Here is a 25,190-nt window from a genome sequence, read left to right on the forward strand (position 1 = left end):
CTCTCTCTGTGTCGAACTGCATGTAACTGTGTTGATAGTCATTGATCTCATTTTGCATGTGTGCCGAACAACTCCAGGCAAATATCAGTAGCCTTCTCAAACTGCACTCTGACCAACGCAAGGTAGGTGCCTGTTCCTGATCTTGCACATCTGTGCGGCACCTTCAGCATTCAAATGCTAAAATGGCTTCCGTGATATTAGGCTTATTTAGTTGAGTGACAACCTATGTAATTCGCTAGGTTATTGACATCTATGCGCTGTTGAAAATGGTGTTTTACCGGAATAAAAGTAAGCTACCGGCAACACAACTCATCTGGTTTACACTATATTTTAGGATCACAATCAGTAATAGTTTTGGTAGTTTTGCTTTAAATAATCAGTGTATATGGTCATTTTTAGATATACAGGGTTAAGTTGATAATTTTATAACGAGCAATCACTTTTGCGAATCGCACGGCCGACATGAGAGGAGAAGAGAAGATCTCTCTGTAAACTTCCAAACGGTCAAAACCATTTGATTTTGAGATGGTGTGAAATCCAAGTTGTGCGATATATTCATTGGCTATGTCATAGCCAATTTGTAAACGATAAATATTGATACATTACTAGCTCAATCACTTAATCTGAAAAAATTACTAGTTAATTGGTGGGTGATGGTGATTTCAGAACCAAAGTGGGGAGACAAACTGGCTACATTGCCCCCCCCCCCCCCCAATCTGATAGTGGGGTGGTAGATGCCTAGTCTCCTTTATGGCTCAGATCAGGTGCTTCCATAGTACATACATCATTTACACACACACAAGTCAGCTCAGAAAGATCCATCCATCAGCAGCAGATTTTAATTAAAAAGAGAAAACGAATGTGTTTATTCAACATTTTAGTGCATTGAACAGAAACGCATCAATTCGTTCTCTAATCAAACCGAATCGCACCGAAACATTTCAAACTATACTGAACAAAAGTATGAACGCAACATGTAAATTGTTGTTCCCATGTTGAAATAAAAGATCCCAGAATTTTTCCATAGGTACAAAAAAAAACATCTCAACTTTTGTGCACAAATTTGTTTACATCCCTGTTAGTGAGCATTTCTGTTTTGCCAAGATAATTAATCCACCTGACTGGTGTGGCATATCAATAAGCTGATTAAGCAACATGATTATTACACAGGTGTACCTTGTGCTGGGGACAAGAAAAGGCCACTCTAAAATGTGCAGTTTCGTCACACAACACAATGCCACAGATGTCTCATGTTTTGAGGGAGTGTACAATTGGCATGCTGACTGCAGCAATGTCCACCAGACATTTTAGTTCAGTATGAAAAGTATCCTTCCTGTATCATATCGGAGCCCATGTACAGTGCCTTCAGAAAGTATTCATACCCCTTGTTTTTTCTCTCTCACCCATCTACACACAATAGTACCCCATAATGACAACGTGTGTCACAATGGGTGGCTTGTGGATTCCGAAGAGTCAGGCGCAGGAGACAGAAAGATTCCGTTAATGAATTTAATAAAAATATCCACACGGAAAATATGCAAGGTATGGAGTGCAAGGTGTGCAAAAGTAACACACCACCCTTAAAAGAACGTAACCAGGGACGCAGCCCAAAAGGAATAGCGTAACTCCAAAATATACAGAACCACATGAAAAACACACCCTGACAAACGAACAATCCCGCACAAACAACAAACCTAACTAACAAGCCTAAATACCCCTCCCCACTAACAACTAACACAAAACAGGTGCGCAACTAACCTAGGCCTAACTAACAGAATGTGAAACATAAATCGATGGCAGCTAGTAGGCCGGCGACGACGACCGCCGAGCGCCGCCCGGGCGAGGAGGGGCGCCACCTTCCGTAGGTGTCGTGACAACGTGAAAACAACATGATTTTTAGAGATTTTTGCAAATTTATAAAAAATGAAATACAAAAATATCTAATTTACTTAAGTATTCACACCCCTGAGTCAATACGTGTTAGAATCACCTTTTGGCAGTGATTACAGCTGTGAGTCTTTCTGGGTCTCTAAGAGCTTTCCACGCCTGGATTGTGCAAGATTTGCCCATTTTTATTAATTTCAAAATTCTTTAAGCTCTGTAAAATTGGTTGTTGATCATTGCTAGACAACCATTTTCAGGTCTTGCCATAAATTTTCAAGCAGATTTAAGTCAAAACTGTAACTCAGCCACTCAGGAACATTGACTGTCTTCTTGGTAAGCAACTCCAGTGTAGATTTGGCCTTGTGTTTTAAGTTATTGTCCTGCTGACAGATGAATTCATCTCCCAAAATCCTCTAGGATTGTGCCTGTGCTTAGCTCCATTCTGTTTATTTTTTTATCCTGGAAAAACTCCCCAGTCCTTAACATAACAAACATACCCATAACATGATGCAGCCATCACTATGCTTGAAATTATGAAGAGTGGTACTCAGTAATGTGTTGTATTGGATTTGCCCCCAACATAACACTTTGTATTCAGGACAAAAAGTTAATCGCTTTGCCACATTTTTTGTATTATTACTTAAGTGCCTAGTTGCAAACATGATGCATGTTTTGGAATATTTATATTCCGTCTAGGCTTCCTTTTCACTCTGTCAATTAGTATTGTGGCTTAACTACAATGTTGTTGATCCATCCTCAGTTTAGTCTTATCATAAACATTAAACTCTTAACTGTTTTAAAGTCACGCTTGGCCTGCCTCATGGTGAAATCCCTGAGCGGTTTCCTTCCTCTCCTGCAACTGCATTAGAATGTAGTGATATTCAATGTCTGATATTTCTATTTTTACCAATATACCAATAGGTGCTGTTCTTTGCGAGGCATTGGAAATCCTCCCTGGTCTTTGTGGTTGAATCTGTGTTTGAAATTCACAGTTTGACTGAGGGATCGTACAGATAATTTTGTGTGGGGTACAGAGATGACATTGTCACAAAAAAATCATGTTAAACACAATTTTGCAAACAAAGTGAGTCCATGCAACTTATCTGACTTGTTCAGCAACAAGCACATTTTCACTCCTGAACATTTCAGCTTTAAATGTTTTTTATTTAAAAAAATTATACAAATAAAAAGCTTAAGTCCACATTGACATTATGGGCTATTGTGTATAGGCCAGTGACAAAAACATCTACATTTAATGAATTTTAAATTCAGGCTGTAACACAACAAAATGTGGAAATTGTCAAGGGGTGTGAGTACTTTCTGAAGGCAATTCTCGTCCCCCCCCCCAACATTTTTTTTTTAATAATAATAATTAGAAGTGAAAGCGACAAATCATGACAAAAGATGTTGTTGACAGCCTAGGCAGAGGAAATGACTAATCTTTTCTGATATTACTTTCTGGTGGAGGAGCAGAACAGGTTTGCGTGTGTGTATCTGTGTGACGCACACATGATGGAGCAGTGACTGTCTGATGAGGGAACGGGCTGTCTTGCCGTAGTGAGATAGGTTATAGTCCTACATCATGAGCTGGATAGAAGCAGTCTGCCGTCTTCAGAACTGCATAATAATTGTTTTATTTGCCTCGTGAAATAATATTGATTGTTTGCTTATTCTATAAACTTTAATTCTAATTTTATTTTGAAATCCACAACAATTTTAGGCCACACTGTAGGCTAGAATATTGTGAAATAAGCTACTGTTCATAACTATATATTTTGTTTTGAGAGGTCTAGTAGGAGGATGTGTTATTGGCCATTTTGTTTTCAACCTCACAGAGGGATTTTCCCAGCCTGCATGGATCATTTCTTTCTTAATAAGCTTCAACTCTCATTAGAGTTTTCTATAGGCTAATGATATTATTTCCCTCTCATTAATCCTTTGACTACCTTATGTTTTTAGGATATTCAAATAACCTTTTTGAGATGTTGCTCTGTTACATTCATTCTTTGATCAGAACAACACGGGGCTGTATGGGGGGCCAGGTCATCTTTCTAGCACTCGGTCACTCCTCACACTGTCTGAGCCTGCAGTGTGTTCATTTCACAACCCAGCCACACCTACTAATACTTCAACTACAGTGTGAACCATAAGCTAACAAACAGGGTGCCGTGTGAAAACCTAAAACCATAATCTGACTGTCCAGCTCTGTTAGCCAGCAGAAGGAGGGTGGGACGTACGGACAGAGAGAGAGATGGGATTAGTCTATCACTGTCTGGTATGATGTACACTTTTTCAACCTTCTCTCTCCGTTTTCCATCCCTCTCTCTCCTCTTTCTGTCGTTCAGTTTCAGAACAGCCATGCTGTAAGGCCCTGTATGACTTTGACCCGGAGAATGAGGGAGAGCTGGGCTTCAAGGAGGGCGATATCATCACCCTGACCAATCAGATCGACGAGAACTGGTACGAAGGCATGCTGCATGGCCAATCAGGATTTTTCCCTCTCAACTACGTGGAGATTGTTGTCCCCCTGACAAACTAAAGAGTGCCTTAGAGAGTACATGAGAGAGGGAATGAGGAGCCAGTTGAATCTGTGGGACAGATCCTAGAGTCTTCGTCCTCATCTTCACCATCATCACAGATGTACCTGTACTCTTTGGCACGTTTTTATCTTCACATTTGAAGGAGGAAAATTGGAAAATGGTGGCTTCTCACATTCCAGTTCAAAGAAAAAGAGATTTGAATATGATCCCCCTGCCCTACAAGCGAAAACGAAAGACTGACATACGGACACAGACATGAAGAACCTGACTCAACCAGACTAACGTTCTAAAGTAACGTTTTCTGTCAACCACATATCTTTACAGAAAATAGAAGTTTCACATGAAATGTATCAAAATTTTAATGGTAACAATTTATTTTTGAATGTAAAGTTACGTACCTGTAAGCAGCAGAATACATTAACATCTGCAGTTTAGCTGGTTCTGACTGTAAACTATACCACTTGTAAAGCCATGTCTTTTTATTTTTCTTAGTTTCAAAACAAAAAATGTATTTCACACATCCCACATTTCTCTAAGTCCCACATTTTAGTATGGACTGAATATTCGCCTTATTTACAAGGCAAGTATGTCAGACACTGCAACTGCACAGCCTTGCAAATAGTGGATTTTGACTGGACTACATCTCTTGAAGCCCCCTGCTGGCCAGGCTAACACAACCATCCTCCTCAGTAAACAACTACAGCAATGCCTTGTAGTAATGATCCATTTACAGTCAGTAGATTTACAAACCTATGTACATTCTGTATGCCTGAGCCACAGGAGAGCATGAAGGGCATCAGACATTGTTTAGTTTTGCTATGGTCTGCATTTGATTTGTTTTGGTCTAAGCCTCGTTTGTTAATGTACAGCTAAATGGTTAAATTGCACCTTGGTCCTCCAATGAGATTGTTGATGTATGTGTGAGGGACTGTGTAAGTAATGTGTAGTTGGAGGCCTCTACTGAAAGGATGTTCAAACCCAGACAGTCAGAGACTGATGCCCCTGAGGAGAAAACTGTTTGATTTTGGGTCTAGTTAACATTTATAAGAAAACATTTTCCCCAAGGGCTACTGGACATTTCGTGACGTTAGCAACATTCAGGGCCTGTGTGTTTTTAGTTTTCCTGTCTGTCCATCTGTTCAATAGAGGAAACACAGCTAAAAATGCCAAATAGAATAGAGTACATGGTGTGTGAACCATGATGTGATATGGTGAGGTGCCTGTCTGGTCGGCTTGTCCCAGTACATCCATAGACAACCACGCTGCTGGCAGTGTCTCCATCTGCCTCCCACATAGTGCACATAAACATGGGACTCATTTCAGATGTGTGTGTGAGACTGAAGTTCTTTAGGATCAGGAAATCTCATTCATTCACGTCTGTATTAAGTATTATTTACTACTTCGTTGGTTATCACACTCCTCCCCAGGTCTCATAGTAGGAGGGGTTGGTGTGTGCTGCTGGACAGGACTGCGTAGGGTGTCAAATATAGTAAATACTGAATGAGGAAATGACTGGGAAACTGAATAATAATATGGTTTTTGTGATGATGGTTCTGTTTGGAAAAGCCCCTGCTACCAAGATGCATACTATCAGAGCTTAAAGACCCTCCATGATTGATAGTTGTGGATATGATTGAGTCACACATGCTGCAATGCACTTTTTCATTCACATATTTCTCTCCCCTCAGTGTTGAGGTCTAGGCTACCTTTAGCTACTATTCTCTCTTCCAGCCTGCTCCCTCCATCCACCACTCTGCTCTGTCTCTCACAACACCTCCTCTCTGGTGTTAGAGCTCTCCCATACATTTACAGGCCTGGGTTCCATTCATTTCAATGACAGAGTGCAGTGGTGGACTGATACAGAGCAACCTGGTGCTGACTGGATCACACACCAATAAGAGTTCAAAACAAACAAACATAATTTAGTGCTTCAGTGCCTTTGGGAAAGAAATTAGGAAAATGAACCAAAATAACCAAGCTACTTACTATGGTCATGAATTTCTGTACTAAGGGTTCTGTTCATCTCCAGCCTTGGCACGTTGCTGTGTACAGACGGTTGTGCATGTGTACACTTGCTTTTGTGACACACTACACTTTTTAAAAAGGGTCATTTCTGTCTAATCTGTTGGAGAACCAGAATTATCACTTGAACTAAAAAAGATAATTCTGGTACTCAATAGAACTTTTTACATACAAAACATTCACAAATTTTTTTTTGAAATGAATCTTTGCATGTAGGGCTATCCAATACCTTGTAAATGTATGTATTTTAGTTCAAGTTTTCTTTTTACTTTTGGTATGTCATTGTATGGTATGTCAAATTTAACTGCAATATCTTGTCATGTATTATAAAATAATATTTGTACTTACTTTCTCTTGTTTTCTCCCTTCTACCGTCTTTTAATAAATAAATGTCACCCAAGCATTTTGTACTGTGTACGGACTGTTTTTGAAAATAATGTTTTGATCATAAGTGTAAAACTATTACTGCTTAATTGCCCAAATGTTAATGCATGTGAGGAGGTGGAATCTAAACTAATCATTTATTTTGTGTTTTTGATGGAAATGTTCAGTAGGTTGGTGGGACAAAAGGTGGCAGTGTAGTTCTTTCCAAAGCACCATCAACACTAACAGTGAGCAGACAGTAAAATACAATGTTTTATAAAATAGAATGTTAAAATATGCAATATATTGTCTCGTATATATTGCATATTTTACCATTGTATTTTATTACAAATATTGTGCTAGATCAGGATTTTACTTTTGATGATATTCTATGATTGTAAATGGTGTGCAATTAATTCTGTCTATAGCTAGGTTTCCATTCGACTGGCGACAGATTTTCATGCAAATATTTTAAAATCCTCATAAACCTTACCGTGAAATGCTTACTTACAAGCCCTTAACTAACAATGCAGTTAAAGAAAGAGTTCAATAAATATTTACTAAAGTAAAAAAATCTAATCAATCAAAAAGTAACAAGAAATATACCGTAATTTCCGGACTATTATGCGCACCTGAATATAAGCCGCACCCACTGAATTTTAAAAAATATATTATTTTGAACATAAATAAGCCGCACATGTCTATAAGCCGCAGGTGCCTACCGGTACATTGAAACAAATTAACTTTACACAGGCTTTAACGAAACACGGCTTGTAACAAAAATAAATAGGCTTTAACGAAACACGGCTTGTAACAAAAAATTTAAAATTAGCAGTAAGCTTTAGTTGTCTTTTTGCACTGAGTCAATTCCTCACGCTGCTGTTTCCAACGTCTTATCATCGACTCATTAAGACCAAGCTCCCGTGCAGCAGCTCTATTTCCTTTTCCAACAGCCAGATCAATCGCCTTCAACTTGAAAGCTGCATCATATGCATTTCTCCGTGTCTTTGCCATGATGAGGGTGACAAAATGACTACCGTAATCAGAATGATGAAGTTTGAGAGCGCTCGATTTAATCTAAACCGTAAACAAAAAAGTTGTTTGACCGTAACCCGTTCGGCAATTTCATTGGTCTAATGAAAGCTTCATGCCGCCAAAAAACTGAGCACGTCACAGAATGTGTTTTTTTGGAGAAAAAAAAATTGAAAGTGGGAAAAATCCATATATTAGCCGCGTCATTGTTTAAGCCGCGAGGTTCAAAGCCTGGGAAAAAAGTTGCGGCTTATAGTCCGGAATTTACGGTACATAACAATAACGAGGCTATATACAGGGGGTACCGGTACCAAGTCAATGTGCGTGGGTACAGGTTAGTCGAGGTCATTTGTAAAGTAACTATGCATAGATAATAAACAGCGAGTAATAGCAGTGTAAAAACACTGGTGTCGTCAGCAAACATAATAATGGTGTTGGAGTAGGGCATGGCCACGCAGTAGTGGGTGAACAGGTAGTACAGGGGGTCAATGTAAATAGTCCGGGTGGCCATTTGATTAGTTGTTCAGCAGTCTTCGACGCTCTGGTACTGCTTTCCATGTGGTAGCAGAGAGAACAGTCTATGACTTGGGTGACTGGAGTCTTTGACCATTTTTTAGGCCTTCCTCTGACACAACTAGTATATAGGTCCTGGATGTCAGGAAGCTTGGCCCCAGTGATGTACTGGGCTGTACACACTACCCACTGTAGCGCCTTACAGTCAGATGCCATACCAGGCAGTGATGCAACCGGTCAGGATCCTCTCGGTGGTGCAGGTGTAGAACATTTTGAGGATCTGGGGACCCATGCCAAGTCTCTTGAGGGAGAAAAGGTGTTGTCGAGCCCTCTTCACGACTATCTTGGTGTGTTTGGACCATGATAGTTTGTTGGTGATGTGGACACCAAGGAACTTGAAACTCTCGACCCGCTCCACTTCAGTCCTGTCGATGTTAATGGAAGCCTGTTCAGCCCTCCTTTTCCTATAGTCCACAATCAGCTCCTTTGTCTTGCTCACATTGAGAGAGAGATTTTTGTCCTGGCCTCCTCCCTATAGGCTGTCTCATCGTTGTCGGTGATCAGGCCTACCACTGTTTAGTCGTCAGCAAACTTAATGATGGTGTTGGAGTTGTGCTTGGCCACGCAGTCGTGGATGAACAGGGAGTACAGGAGGGGACTAAGCACGCACCCCTGAGGGGCCCCAGTGTTGAGGATCAGCGTGGCAGATGTGTTGTTGCCTACCCTTACCACCTGGGGGTGGCCCGTCAGGAAGTCCAGGACCCAGTTGCAGAGGGAGGTGTTTAGTCCCAGGGTCGTTAGCTTAGTGATAAGCTTTGTGGGCACTATGGTGTTGAACGCTGAGCTGTAGTCAATGAACCTCATTCTCACATAGGTGTTCCTTTTGTCTAGGTGGGAAAGGGCAGTGTGGAGTGTGAGTTTGCGTCATCTGTTGATCTGTTGGGGCGGTATGCGAATTGGAGTGGGTCTAGGGTTTCTGGCATGATGGTGTTGTGCTACGGGGCGGTAGTGCTATGGGGCGGTAATCATTTAGGCAGGTTACCTTTGCTTTTTTGGGCACAGGGACTATGGTGGTATGTTTGAAATATGCAGGTATTACAGACTCGGCCAGGGAGAGGTTTAAAATGTTAGTGAAGACATTTGCAAGTTGGTCCACACATGCTTTGAGTACACGTCCTGGTAATCCGTCTGGCCCCTTCTGCTTTGTGAATGTTCACATCGGCTATGGAGAGCGTGATCACACAGTCATCCGGAAAACAGCTGGTGCTCTCATGCATTCTTCAGTTTTGCTTGCCTCGAAGCGAGCATAAAAGGCATTTAGCTTGTCTGGTTGGCTTGCGTCAGTGGGCAGCTCTCGTCTGGGTTTCTCTTTGTAGTCTGTAATAGTTTTCAAGCCCTGCCACATCCGACGAGCGTCAGAGCCGGTGTAGTAGGATTCAATCTTAGCCCAGTATTGCCTGTTTGATAGTTCGTCTGAGGGCATATTGGGATTTCTTATAAGCGTCCGGATTAGTGTCCCACTCCTTGTGGATGGTGCCTGTAATCCATGGCTTCTGGAAGGGAAATGTACGTACGGTAACTGTGGGGACGACGTAGTCGATGCACTTATTGATGAAGCCGGTGACTGAGGTGGTATACTCCTCAATGCCATTGGATGAATCCCAGAACATATTCCAATCTGTGCTAGCAAAACAGTCCTGTAGTGTAGCATCCGCATCATCTGACCACTTCCGTATTGAGCGAGTCACTGGTACTTCCTGTTTTAGTTTTTGCTTGTAAGCAGGAATCAGGAGGAAAGAATTATGGTCAGATTTGCCAAATAGAGGGCGAGGGAGAGCATTGTATGCGTCTCTGTGTGTGGAGTAAAGGTGGTCTAGAGTTTTTTTCCTCTGGTTGCACATGTGACATGCTTGTAGAAATTAGGTCAAACTGATTTAGGTTTGCCTGCATTAATAAAGTCCCCGGCCACTAGGAGCGCCGCTTCTGGTTGAGCATTTTCTTGTTTGCTTATGGTCTTATACAGCTCTTTGAATGCGGTCTTAGTGCCAGCATCGGTTTGTGGTGGTAAATAGACAGCTACGAAGAATATAGATGAGAACTCTCTTGGTAGATAGTGTGGTCTACAGCTTATCATGAGGTATTCTACCTCAGGCGAGCAATACCACGAGACTTCTTTAATATTAGACATCTCGCACCAGCAGTTATTGAGAAATAGACACACACCCCCGCCCCTCGTCTTACCAGACGTAGCTGCTCTGTCCTGCCAATGCACGGAGAAGTCAGCCAGCTCTATATTATCTGTGTCATCGTTCAGCCACGTCTTGGTGAAACATAAGATATTAGTTTTTAATGTCCCATTGGTAGGATAGTCTTTATCGTAGATTGTCCAGTTTGTTTTCCAATGATTGCACATTGGCCAATAATACAGAGGGTAGTGTTGGTTTACTCACTCGGAGCAGCAACGAGAACTGCCCCTCCCTACCTTCAGGATATGCTCAAATCCTACATCCCAACCCGAGCACTCTGTTCCGCCACCTCTAGTCTCTTGGCCCTTGCACCCCTACGGCAGGGCAGCATCCACTCAGCCCAGGCAAAGCTCTTCTCTGTCCTGGCACCCCAACGGTGGAACAAGCTTCCCCCTAAAATTAAGACAGCGCAGTCCCTGCCCATTTTCCGAAAATGTCTGAAACCCTGAAAAGTATCTTAAATAACTCTCAAAAAAGGTTGTGGAAATCGCTCTGTAATTTCCTGGTTGCTAAAATTCTACACTGTTCACTCGATTTCAGTTTCTGAGAAAACAAGCACTGAATAGTGTAGGGAATCATTGTACCATCTAAGTTGTTGTGAAATATCTTTTCAACAACAAAAAATATTGGTTTTATCAACTGGTGGACCCATAGCTGCAGGAAGTACAGTAGGGATGCTGAGGGTCCTGCAGCACCCCCTGAAAAATCTGAATTTAAAAAAGTAGTGCACTGGGCCTTTAATAGTCCTGTATTAGCAGACCGATATAGCCGTCTGCAGTGCAGGCAAAAGCTCGCCCCAGTTTGACAACAGATGCCACTCCAGCCGGAGAAATCAATAGGCGAATATCACAGCCAATCACAACACTGGCAGGTAAGTTATACTGTGAAACACTATCATTCCACTATTACTGCAGATATATTATGGATATTTTCTGAAATTGCAATGCAAAAATTCAACAAAAATCCTATGCACCTTTAAATAACAAATGTACCTACTCTGGTTGTGGCACCTGTGCTCTAGCCAACAGCACAGAGGTAGGCTGTGCTGGTAGGCTAGTCTACATTACATTATTATGGATAAGAGCAAAAATATTTGTATATTTCAAAAGGCAGTCAAGCATTGCTCATTGTGTCACCAGAATAAGACCCTCGATATTTATTGGAAAGGAGCAGAAAGCTCATCACCGTGCACTTTCACCAGCCTGTGAAGTTCATCATAATTTATTTCATCTGTAGCCTAATAAACTGCATAGTTTCCAGAGTTGTAGTGGGAGGACCACACACCATGTCATCGCGTGACTCCAAGTTTACTTCGATATGATGGTTATTATATCAATATTTGCGTATAGAGTCGTTTCCATTTCTCCCAAAATCAATTTTACCAACACAAAAAGATCCCGCCATGTAGAACGAACAAATTATCTGTCTGCAATTATTAAATTGTACTAAAACTTCCTGTTTCCATCACAGCTGTAGTGATTTTTGTTCATATGCAATGACTTTACTAGCATAAAACTGTAGATGGAAACATGGTTAGTGACTGCAAAAAAACCAAGAATCTACTACTATTACAGAAACACAGAAGTAGTTCCACTATGTGTTTTTAATCAAATTGGATTGGTAACATACACATATTTAGCAGATGTTATTGCAGGTGTAGCGAAATGCTTGTGCTGCGAAGTTGCTTTGGAGCTAGAAGCAGAGCTGCCATGTCAGTGTGCCATCCTGTTCTGTGTATTTAGCAGGTTCAAGGCATTGTTCTCATATCAGTACTTCCACATGTCACAGACCACAGTTTCGATAAATATACCACAGGTAATAGAGAAGAGGAAGACCCTTATTTCCATGTTGACTTCTGTAACAACAGTCTGATGCCAAGCACTGGCAGCAGACGTAGGGAACACATTCACAGCGCACAAATCATCACGTTATACTGTACAAACACTGTCAGTGATACAGACCTCACAGTCAGAAAAGGCCATGGAGAACAGTACACTCACCCTCCGGACTCTGGCGTCACCATCTCCTCCATCAGGCCAGTGCACATTCAGCTTACAGTACACCTGAGGCCATGGCAGCAGTTTTAAGACCACAGACAAAGGACAGAAATGACAACCTACTATCTGTGTAGAATAGGGTGTCATTTTGAGATTTTCATTTGAGGTCAGTGCATTATACACAAACTTGTTTCTCTTCCACCTTAGTGTGTGTTGATGAGTTGGTTGTAGGATCTGAGAGTAGTTCTGGTCTTTGGGTGCGTGGCCTTTCAGAAAGCCCTGGGGGAGAGAGAGGGAGAGCGAAACCAAACAGGTGAGGAGAAAATCTCTCAGGGACAATTCCTAACTGGAGATAACATGCATGACACGAACTTCACGCAAATGTATCGATGTCAACGAGAGATGTGAGATCATTTGGGTATCATGCGCAGATCCCAAGTTAGCATCCGGCCCTAAGTGATTAACATGGTGTGGAATCTATGCTACTTGTGTTACATAGCAGTTTCCTGTTGTAAATGGCTTATGTTTCACAGACCTTGATTTTGTCCATCATGGTGGTATCAGGACACCAGAACTGATGGAACTGTACCAGGTCAGGAGCTGCCCTGTAGAAGTCCACCAGAAGCATCTGTGGAACAATAATTGAATACAGTAAGAAGAACACAGTTACAAAATGGCCAATGGTCTACCATTTGAATGAATTTGCATAGGTATGGCTACTATGAGGATAACTAAGTTTACAGACAGTACCATCTCATTCAGGATGTCACTGGTCAGGAAGTTATCTTGTACATAGGTCACCACCACCACCACAGGGATGCCATGGTCATTGGGCCTTTGCTGTGGATGGTAGAATAGTGATAAGTTGGTGTTATAGATGTTTACCTGACAGACCTCGCATGAACAGATTCTGGCAGATCTGAAAGGTCACTGATTGTTTTTCACACAAACATCTGTATCATACTATGGAATTGGCGTGTGTTGATCCATGTCCTGATATCATCAGTGTTACTAGGGCTTACCTCTTCCTCAACAGCAAAGGCCGAATCTCTGTCTGCGACAGGGAAATGCTCTTAAACTGCAAGCAAAAGGGCACAACAACAGAGGTCATACATGTTGAAGATCATTACTGTAATGCCAGAGCCTGGGGAATGCTCACTGTCTCTGCTTTTAAAGGAAAAACTCACGTTGTGTGTTAGTGTCCTATCGTCCTCCGAGGTAGCCCACCACCTCACTGGTGGTCAGGAGACAGTGGAAATCCTGAGGACACACGATCATACATCTGTCATTTTCCCCCAATACAACAGACTCCAACTGCAGCCTTACAGACTCAAACTGTAGTTTTACATTTCTTATCTTACTACCACTGTATGACTTACCATGAGAAGCATCACGTTGCTGCATACAGCACATGGAAAGGCTGGAATCTCTTGATGGCTGAGAAAGCTGATAACCCCACCAACGTGTGTGGATCCCTGTCGATATACAGTATGTGTTTAAGTGTTGACGCTTACTTATATGCATTATTGAGACAGGCTGAGATGAGCACAATTATACCTTGCAGCATACCTGGTACCCAGAGTGCAGTATCTGATGGGGATTATCTCTCTGTCTCCATTCCTGGGCACAAGGCTGATATCTGTTAGAGGGAGCCCATTAGATACATCTTTCTCATATCACTCTCTACCATACATAGTTTCAATTACATAATGCCATTTCTCCAGATTCTTGGTGGATTGAATGTCTCACCATGCAGCTCAGGTTTGTTCTTCCTGTTCTTGTCACCTGTCGGCAATGCCGTCTTTCCCTCTTCCTCATCTCCCATCACGTCATCTTCTACCTCGCTCACTAAGCTCTGACATCACAGGAAGAGGGAGGGTTTGAGATGCCAGTATTCTACAGTGCTTCTCCCTCCAAATCTCCCTCTTCCAGCATCCCTTCCTTTTGATGCCTCTTTCCTGTTGAGCTTTGTTTCCATATCAACAAACCTCCCTCTTTTTCTCCTCCTCACCATGTCTGCGCTGGGCTGGTACTTGTGCAGCCAGCTGGTCTTGTACTACACTTATTTCTGGCCCCTGTAGCGCACTGAGGCCCACCCACAGCCCGACTTCTTAGCAGGGTTGACCAGGCACTTGCAGTGTTTGGCCCAGGCACTGGGAGAGTTGAAGGTCTGCCCCGTCTCCACCCAGCAGATCTTCCCATCATTAAACAGGTCGCCTAAAAACGTTTTAACCTAGGGAGGGAGGGAAGGATGCAACTTTAGGCTGGTGCTAGCGACATTATGCAGTGAGGTCCATACAGAAGTGGTTTGTCGAGATTGGTGTGAAAGAACTTGACCCGCCTGCACAGAGCCCTGCCTTAACCCCACCGAACACCTTTGGGATGAATTGGAAAGCCGACTGCGAGCCAGGCCTATCGCCCAACATCAGTGCCTGACCTCACGAATGATCATGTGGCTGAATGGAAGTAAGTCCCCACAGCAATGTTCCAATATTTAGTGGAAAGCCTTCCCAGAAGAGTGGAGGCTGTTATACCTGCAAAAGGGGACCAACTCCATATTAACGCCCATGATTTTCGAATGAAAAGTTTGTTGAGCATGTGTCCACATACTTTTGGCCATATAGTGTATTTGTGTACGGACATGTATTCTGATAGTCTGTTACAGGTGCATTACCAGATAGTATATGCACAGCACTCCATCCCCAGGCTCTACCAGGCTGTCCTTCAGCAGCACTCTCAGGGTAATGCCTCTCCTCCTCAGCAGGGAACCACAACCCGAGAGGGTCCTCAGGTCTGACTTCGCTCCTCCTCTTCCTCTCCTCCCTCCTCCATGACCTGTGGAGACAAGGGTGGCTCAGAGTCTGTGAACGCAGACACACACACATATTTTATGCATAATGCATTTGTAAGCCATTCAATAGAAAGGGGATCTCTTAGAGAGAGGAACCACTCTCATTACGTCATGAAAACATGTTCAAATTAAAACATACGGTGCCATGACCTTGACATTAAATGAGGAACCAAACATTGCAATTCATCCACAAAAAGAAGTCCAACAAATGATTCCCTCTGAATTTGTTATAGGGGTCATGACATCTTTGAGATCAAGAAGTCACCCAGTGACCCACATAAATCACGTCACCGTTGAAATGTAATAATCTGTTGGACGTTACATTTAAAGTTGTTTGACATAGCTAATTTGTTGTCACTTTTGATCATTTGTGATAGCCCTAACTGCCTTTGTGAGTGTAGTATGATCTAAAATAAGGAGCGGCGACAACGAGGTTCTAGCTCCAGCCTGTTTATTAACCTAACCCTCGCATGTCATACATAGGTACGGATACCCCCAAGGGACATTCTACCACATCTTCCCCTCTCCCATGAACAAGAACTCAACATGCATAACCACTGAAGCATAACTGAAATGCAATTTGGAAGCCAGTATTATTCTCTAACATGCTACTTCACATCCTGAAACAGTATGAAAGCATTAAATCACACAGTATGAACATTAACTTAGGTACAGTCTCTTTTTGCTGGGTATGGTCCCCAACAGTATGCTTTCTCTTCATGTAACATAGTCTTTCAGCCATTCTGGTAGCTTCACATCCCTTTTTGGGCGCGCTTGTGGCTCTGTGAGCATTCTCTCTCCTTCACCCTCTTTTTGTGCATTTTCTGTGGCCTCAGTCTGTGTGGCTGGTAGATCTGGAAGAGCTCTGAGGTGTGTTTTGTTCCTTCGTACCTCTTCTGGGCCTGTGTCCACCACATAGGAGCGTGGGGCATCCGCTTTCCTCAGCACTATTGCTGGTGTCTTTGAGTTTGTAATCCACACACGTTGACCTTCGGTCAGCTCTGGCCTCTCCGTAGCACGGTATCTCCGATTAAAGTCTCCAGTTTGCGTTTGTTTCAGCCGTTTGTCCCTCTCAGCAAAGGTCTTCCTGTTAGGCCATCGGGGCTTAAGCTGAGCCGGCGAGACGGGCAACGGCGAACGCAGCCTCCTGCCCATCAGGAGCTCGGCAGGCGACGGCCCATAATGCAGTGGTGTAACTCTGTAAGCTAACAGAGCCCTGTATGGATCCTTGTTCTTTTTCAGCAGTCCCTTGACTGTTTTCACAGCTCTCTCTGCCTCACCATTACTCTGTGCATGGTAGGGGCTACTGGTCACATGTGTGAAGTCATATTCTACGGTAAAAGCAGAAAAGGAGCTTGCAGAGAACTGGGGAGCGTTATCTGTAACCAGGACCTCAGCAACCCCTTGCCTGGAAAAAATTGACTTTAATCCATTGATAACACCAGCTGATGTGGTTATGGGTGCCTTTGCTATTTCAATGTATCTTGAATAGTAATCTACCACTAGCAGATAAGTGTCATTTTCCCAATAGAACATATCTGCCCATACCTTTTGCCATGGCCGCTTTGGCAGCTCCGTTGCCATCATTGGCTCCGGATGACAAGGTTTACATTTTGTACAGACCTCACACTGGGCCACCAGCTTGGCAATCTGAGTACTCAGACCAAGCCACCTCAGATGTGGTCTCGACTGTTGAGCCCTCAGTCTGCATTTGGTTATCCCCATGTGTCCATCATGCACTCTGTCTAGCATTTCTGGTTGTAGAGTCACTGGGAAAACTATCCGTTGTCCTTTCATGAGAAGGTCTCCATTACAGTGGAAGTCACTTTGGTGCACCCAATAGGGCTTCAGCAGCTGAGGCAGTTCCTCCTGCCTGGGCCATCCCCTTTTGCACTATCTGTCAGCAGATGTGGTCCCGTTGTAGCTCCTCTGCAATCTGCTGCAGTTTGGTCTGAGATGCAGGTAGGCTGTCTCTTACTGCATTAATGGACCCCTGTACCTCACCCTCTAGACATTGCTCCTCCTCTGATAATGGACGTTTAATTGGGGCCCTGGAGAGTGCATCTGCTGTGATCAGTGCCTTCCCTGGCACATACACCATCTTGTAGGTGAACCTCAGTAATCTGAGGTGGAAGCGCAGAACTCTGGGAGGCAAGTCGTCCAGTGCTTTTGTCCCTAACAGAGCCAACAGTGGTTTGTGGTCAGTCTCTGCTGTAAACTGCAGGCCAATAATGTATTGGCTGAGCCTTTCACATGCCCATGTGATAGCCAACGTCTCCACTTGAGCATGCCTTTGCTCTGTGTCGGATACGCTTCGGGAGATGTATGCTATTGGACGCCACTCCATGTTGTCCTGCATCTGTGTGAGGACCGCCCCTAGCCCAAAGGATGATGCATCTGCTGATACTTTTGTCTTAGCATGGGGACGGTACTGAGCCAGCACTCTCTGTGAGGCCAGGTCTCCTTTGATTTTGTTAAACGCCATCTGTTGCATGTGACCCCATGACCAGTCATTCTCTTTGGCTAGTAAGTCTCTCAGAGGTTTGGTTGTATCTGAGAACTGTGGGAGGAACTTACCCACATATGTGGCCATGCCTAAGAAGGTCCTGACTTCAGCCACATTCTGGGGTCTGGGCATATCTGTGATGGCGCTGATCTTCTCCGGATCCGGCTCTATTCCAGCTGCACTGATTTTGTGTCCCAAGAACAAAACCTCTGACTGTGCAAAAGTGCATTTTTCATTGAGTGTCAGGCCAGTCTCCTGGAGTCGGGTCAGAACTGCTGTGAACCTTACATCATGTTCTGCTCTGTCCCTTCCGCACACGAGCACATCGTCCGCGTGAACTATGACGCCACTCAGCCCATCCAACAGCTGGGACATGCGTCTTTGGAAAAGCTCAGGACTGGAAGCGATTCCAAATGACAAAACATTAAAACAGTAACGGCCAAACAGTGTTATAAACGTTGTGGGTGCCCTACTCTCTGATGACAGCGGTATCTGCCAGAAACCTGAGCGGGCATCCAGCTTTGTGAAGACTTGTGAACCATCCAACTGAGCCAGTGACTGCTCCACTGATGGTAAGATGTGTCTCTCTCTGCAGAGTGCCTCATTCAAGTTAGTCATGTCCACACAGATCCTTATGTCCCCATTGGCTTTTGGGACCACTACCATCCCTGCACACCAGTCAGTGGGACTCTCTATTTTAGACACCGCCCCAATTTCTTCCATCCTCCCCAACTCTTCCTTTACTCTGGCCAATAAAGGGATAGGCACACGGCGGGGGGTGGTAAGGGCATAGGGGACAGCATCCTCTTTCAGGCGGATTTTGTAGTCACCTTCTATCCTTCCTGGACCAGAAAACACTTTTGGGAATTTATTTTTGAAAACCTCACCTGGGTCCTCCAGTTCGCTCACTCTCTCAATGAGTTGCAATGCTTCAATTGCTGGCAGCCCCAGCAACGGTCTGGCTACAGAGTCAATGACGAAGACAGGCTGGATGGCACTTTTGTCTTTACTCTCCAGTTTAATCACCAAGTGCCCTACCACTGGTAAAATCTTATTACTGGGTTCGTACAGTTTTTTGTTTGTAGAGAGCAAAGGGTCATCTCTGCTATAGCTATACAGCCTAGTTGGGATAGCTGTCACTGCTGCCCCAGTGTCTAGTTTAAATGACACAACCTCCCCATTGAGTTTAATGTCTGAATGCCAGCCAGCCTTGTTTTCCTTTACTTCTCCCAGAAAGATGTTGTCCTGCTGTGCTTCTTCTGAGACCTCATGCATTTGCTTTAATCGACAGACAGCTGAAAAGTGTCCTCTCCTGTGACATTTCCTGCATTCTGCTTCCTTTGCTGGGCAATCTTTCCATCTGTGGAAAGGGAATTTCCCACATTTGCGACAAACACTTGAACTGGCTACTGGTGCTGTCTGTGATTGTTTTCTCTACGTCTGTTTCTGTTCTGTGTTCCCATCCATTTCTTTAGCTCGGTATGAAAATGCATTTATTTCCTCACTCTCTTCGCTCTGCAAGGAGCCGCTATCGCGCAGTATCGTCTGCTGTCTTTTTACTGTCTCACTCTGCCTAACCTGGTTTACAGCTTTGGACAAGGTAAACTGGGAATCCAACTTTAACTTTTCAGAAAGTGATATATTTCTTATTCCCACTACAATTCGATCTCGGATCAGCTCTTCACTGAGCGCGCCAAACTGACAATGTTCTGCTAGTTTGTCAACAGCTGTGATAAAACTGTCGGTGGTTTCACCCTGCTCCTGTTTGCGCATATTAAACCTAGCTCTCTCAAATATAATGTTGTGTCTCCCTACAAAATGCGTTTCAAAACAGTCTTTAACGGCACTGTAGTTAAGTTTCTCTTCCTCAGTCAACGTTGAAGCATTTAATATATCCTCGGCTTCATCACCCATAGAGTAGATCAGTGTATTAACTTGAAATGCCTAATTTTTCACATTTAAGCCTGATGCTACCCTGTACCTTTCAAAGCGCCTGATCCATTTCGGCCAGTTTTGAATGTCCATACAAAAAAATTCTCAGGGGGACTAATGCGAAATCCGTCAGCACTAGCCACTGGCCTGTCCGTGTTTGCGCCAGAGCCCGTTGAACTTGGAGTCGCAAACCCTGAAATCCCGCCAGCTTCTTCCTCTTGCAACATGTTGCTTAGCAGTAACTTAGTCCTTGCTCGTAAGCGAGCAAAATAATGATATGCGCTGTTTTATCTCCAACACTGCCCTCCCTGCTTTGAAACAGCCTGAATGTATGATTTACTTGGTACGTCCTTCACGTTTATGTGAATTTTAAAACCACTTCTGACACCATGTAGTATGATCTAAAATAAGGATCGGCGACAACGAGGTTCTAGATATAGCCCTTGATTCTCTCCAGACCTGACTGCCCTTAACCAACACAAAAACATCCTGTGGCGTTCTGCATTAGCATCGAACAGCCCCCGTGATATGTAACTTTTCAGGGAAGTTAGAAACCAATATACACAGGCAGTTAGAAAAGCAAAGGCTAGCTTTTTCAAGCAGAAATTTACTTCCTGCAACACAAACTCAAAAAAGTTCTGGGACACTGTAAAGTCCTTGGAGAATTAGACCACCTCCTCCCAGCTGCCCACTGCACTGAGGATAGGAAACTCTGTCACCACCGATAAATCCACTATAATTGAGAATTTCAATAAGCATTTTTCTACGGCTGGCCATGCCTTCCACCTGGCTACCCCTACCCCGGTCAACAGCACTGCACCCCCCACAGAAACTCGCCCAAGCCTTCCTCATTTCTCCTTCTCCCAAATCCAGTCAGCTGATGTTCTGAAATAGCTGCAAAATCTGGACCCCTACAAATCCGCAGGGCTAGACAATCTGGACCCTTTCTTTCTAAAATTATCTGTCGAAATTGTTGCAACCCTTATTACTAGCCTGTTCAATCTCTCTTTCGTGTCGTCTGAGATTCCCAAAGATTGGAAAGCAGCTGTGGTCATCCCCCTCTTCAAAGGGGAGACACTCTTGACCCAAACTGCTACAGACCAATAGCTATCCTACCCTGCCTTTCTAAAGTCTTCGAAAGCCAAGTCAACAAACAGATTACCGACCATTTCGAATCCCACCGCACCTTCTCCGCTATGCAATCTGGTTTCAGAGCTGGTCATGGGTGCACCTCAGCCACGCTCAAGGTCCTAAACGATATCTTAACCGCCATCGATAAGAAACAATACTGTGCAGCCGTATTCATTGGCCTGGCCAAGGCTTTCGACTCTGTCAATCACCACATTCTCATCGGCAGACTCAATAGCCTTGGTTTCTCAAATTATTGCCTCGCCTGGTTCACCGACTACTTCTCTGATAGAGTTCAGTGTGTCAAATCGGAGGGCCTGTTGTCCGGGGCTCTGGCAGTCTCTATGGGGGTGCCACAGGGTTCAATCCCTGGGCCGACTCTTTTCTCTGTATACATCAATGATGTCGCTCTTGCTGCTGGTGAGTCTCTGATCCATCTCTACGCAGACGACACCATTCTGTATACTTCTGGCCCCTCTTTGGACACTGTGTTAACTACCGTCCAGACGAGCTTCAATACCATACAACTCTCCTTCCGTGGCCTCCAACTGCTCTTAAATACAAGTAAAACTAAATGCATGCTCTTCAACCGATCGCTGCCTGCACTTGCCCGCCCGTCCAGCATCACTACTCTGGACGGTTCTGACTTAGAATATGTGGACAACTACAAATACCTAAGTGTCTGGTTAGACTGTAAACTCTCCTTCCAGACTCACATCAAACATCTCCAACCCAAAGTTAAATCTAGAATTGGCTTCCTATTTCGCAACAAAGCATCTTTCATTCATGCTGCCAAACATACCCTCGTAAAACTGACCATCCTACCGATCCTCGACTTCGGCGACGTCATTTACAAAATAGCCTCCAATACCCTACTCAATAAATTGGATGCAGTCTATCACAGTGCCATCCGTTTTGTCACCAAAGCCCCATATACTACCCACCACTGCGACCTGTACGCTCTCGTTGGCTGGCCCTCGCTTCATACTCGTCGCCAAACCCACTGGCTCCAGGTCATCTACAAGACCCTGCTAGGTAAAGTTCCCCCTTATCTCAGCTCGCTGGTCACCATAGCAATACCCACCTGTAGCACGCTCCAGCAGGTATATCTCTCTGGTCACCCCCAAAGCCAATTCCTCCTTCGGCCGCCTCTCCTTCCAGTTCTCTGCTGCCAATGACTGGAACGAACTACAAAAATCTCTAAAACTGGAAACACTTATCTCCCTCACTAGCTTTAAGCACCAGCTGTCAGAGCAGCTCACAGATTACTGCACCTGTACGTAGCCCATCTATAATTTAGCCCAAACAACTACCCCTTCCCCTACTGTATTTATTTATTTTGCTCCTTTGCACCCCATTATTTATATTTCTACTTTGCACTTTCTTCCACTGCAAATATACCATTCCAGTGTTTTACTTGCTATATTGTATTTACTTCGCCACCATGGCCTTTTTTGCCTTTACCTCCCTTATCTCACCTCATTTGCTCACTTTGTATATAGACTTATTTTTCTACTATATTATTGACTGTAGGTTTGCTTTATTCCATGTGTAACTCTGTGTTGTTGTATGTGTCAAACTGCTTTGCTTTATCTTGGCCAGGTCACAATTGTAAATGAGAACTTGTTCTCAACTTGCCTACCTGGTTAAATAAAGGTGAAATATATATATATATTTTTAAATACATAGGTACGGATACCCCCAAGGGACATCCTACTACAGTGAGACAGCGTCTGTTTATATGGTTAGTAAGAAAAAAGGAACGCAGAAGACATTCCATATAGGGATAAAATAGTAGCCTATTGATTTGATCTAATTTGCAATTGTATGAACTACCACTATTACATTTAAATATGGATGCGCGTTGTTTATTCTTGGCCATTGGTTATTCATCCGCAACCCGAGGCCTGCTCCTCGAGATGAATTTCACTCAACATTTTAATTAAAATCATGTATTATTCTCACCCATTTCCCTGAAAGCGTTTGAAGAGCCGCTAGAGGTTTTCTTTTCACCTACTTTTGATCAATGCTCAGAAGGGTTCAATAAACACACTTCGCCACACTGGCTGGCAAACTATTATGCAATTATGCAAAAACTTAACATGAAAGCGTCTGCAGTGTAGTGTCCTTGTGGTGTTTTAATGTCAATTCCTCCTTTTTCTTTCTCCCTCACTCCCGTCCTTGTCACTCTCCCCGTAAACTAAAGCGATGTTTCTTTGATCATATAGGTTATATCTCATCGTAAACTATTTGCTGTTCAGTCGCTATCAGACACAGTTTGTTATAGTCAAAACGTATATTTATCTATCCATTAGTAATTACATAGTTTTGAATCAGATATCAATTCCTGCTTCCGGAAAGATAGTATCGCTCGGTGCTTTGAGATAGTCGCTTTGTGGCCAGTGTGCCCATTCGATTTTGCTTCTAGCAAAATAAAATAATAATAACATTTAATTTCTGGTATTTATAAACACGTCACTCAACTAGATAAAGAGACAGCTACAATCAAACGTATGGATAATCAAACCTCCTCCCTAGCCCTCACTTTTCCTATATTTATCCCCCACTAGAGAATCTCCTCTTCCAGTCCCACGCCTCTTTCAGTCCCACGCTCTCTTCCAGTCTCCTCGCCTCTTTCCTCCTCACGATGTTCCTTCAGCTCTAAAATGAGAAAATTAACCAAACAAATCAGGTAGAGGGCAGCAAAACCACCTACAAGTAAACCCTCACTGTGACAATAGGCCTAGGCTACTTATTGGCACCATACATTCGGTTTGGGCCTATTACATTTCCAAACTCGCACTCCACACTGCCCTTTCCCACCTGGACAAAAGGAACACCTATGTGAGAATGCTGTTCATTGACTACAGCTCAGCGTTCAGCACCATAGTGCCCACAAAGCTCATCACTAAACTAAAGACCCTGGGACTAAACACCTCACTCTGCAACTGGTTCCTGGACTTCCTTACAGGTCGCTCCCACATCTGCCACACTGATGCTCAACAGAGGCCCCTCAGGGGTGTACTCCCTGTTCACCCATGACTGCGTAGCCAAGCACGACTCCATCATCATCATTACGTTTGCTGACGACTAAACAGTGGTAGGCCTGATCACCAACAACAATGAGAAAGCCTATAGGGAGGAGATCAGAGACCTGGCAGTGTGGTGCCAGGACAACAACCTCTCCCTCAACATGAGCAAGACAAAAGAGATGGTCGTGGACTACAGGAAAAGGAGGGCCGAACACGCCCCGATTAACATCAACAGGGCTGTAGTGGAGTGGGTCGAGAGTTTCAAGTTTCTTGGTGTCCACATCACCAACAAACTATCATGGTCCATACACACCAAGACAGTCGTGAAGAGGGCACGACAACACCTTTTCCCCCTCAGGAGACTGAAAATATTTGGCATAGGTCCCCAGATCCTCAAAAATCTCTACAGCTGCATCATCGAGAGCATCCTGACCGGTTGCATCACTGCCTGGTATGACAACTGCTTGGCACCCTACCATAAGGCGCTACAGAGGGTAGTGCGTACGGCCCAGTACATCACTGGGGCCAAGCTTCCTGCCATCCAGGACCTATATACTAGGTGGTGTCAGAGGAAGGCCCAAAAAATTGTCAAATATTACAGCCACCCAAGTCATAGACTGTTCTCTCTGCTACCGCACGCCAAGTGGTACTGGAGCGCCAAGTCTAGATTCAAAGGCTCCTTAACAGCTTCTAACCCCCCAAGCCATAAGACTGCTGAACAATTAAACAAATAGCCACCAGGACTATTTTTACATTGACCCCCTCTCACCTAAATGTACAAATTACCTCGACTAACCTTTACCCCTGCACATTGACTCGGTACAGGTACCCCCTGTATATAACCTCCTTATTGTTATTTTATCGTGTTACTTATTTAAAATGTTTGACTTTAGTTTATTTAGTAAATATTTTCTTAACTCTATTTCTTGAACTGCATTGTTGATTAAGGGCTTGTAAAGTAAGCATTTCGCGGTTGTATTCGGGCGCATGTGACAAATAAAATTTGATTTGAATTCCAACCCTTTGACTGGGCGTAGAAAGTGGGAATACCCTGCATTGATGGATTTTTTTGTTACGGTAGTTCCCGCACTCACAGAAACGTTTTGTTAAAATGTCAGAGCGCCTCAACACCTGAAAAATGGGT

At 43.7% G+C, this 25,190-nt stretch overlaps 1 protein-coding gene and 1 pseudogene across 2 annotated transcripts in view; one reads left to right on the forward strand and one right to left on the reverse strand.

The window, feature by feature from the left end:
* The window catches only part of LOC115192579 (endophilin-A2), a 30,664-nt gene extending 23,815 nt beyond the window's left edge, over nt 1-6,849 (forward strand). For both annotated transcript variants that reach the window (XM_029751244.1, XM_029751243.1), the window contains one exon: nt 4,230-6,849. In XM_029751244.1, the coding sequence (XP_029607104.1) occupies nt 4,230-4,423 (194 nt within the window). In that variant the 3' untranslated portion in view covers nt 4,424-6,849. The remainder of the gene's footprint in view (nt 1-4,229) is intronic.
* A 5,319-nt stretch (nt 6,850-12,168) lies between these two features.
* On the reverse strand, nt 12,169-17,006 carry LOC115193046 (MPN domain-containing protein-like; annotated as a pseudogene).
* Between the last annotated feature and the right edge of the window lie 8,184 nt (nt 17,007-25,190).

The sequence above is a fragment of the Salmo trutta genome, chromosome 4, assembly GCF_901001165.1.
Source record: "Salmo trutta chromosome 4, fSalTru1.1, whole genome shotgun sequence".
In the NCBI taxonomy this organism is placed as follows: Eukaryota; Metazoa; Chordata; class Actinopteri; order Salmoniformes; family Salmonidae; genus Salmo; species Salmo trutta.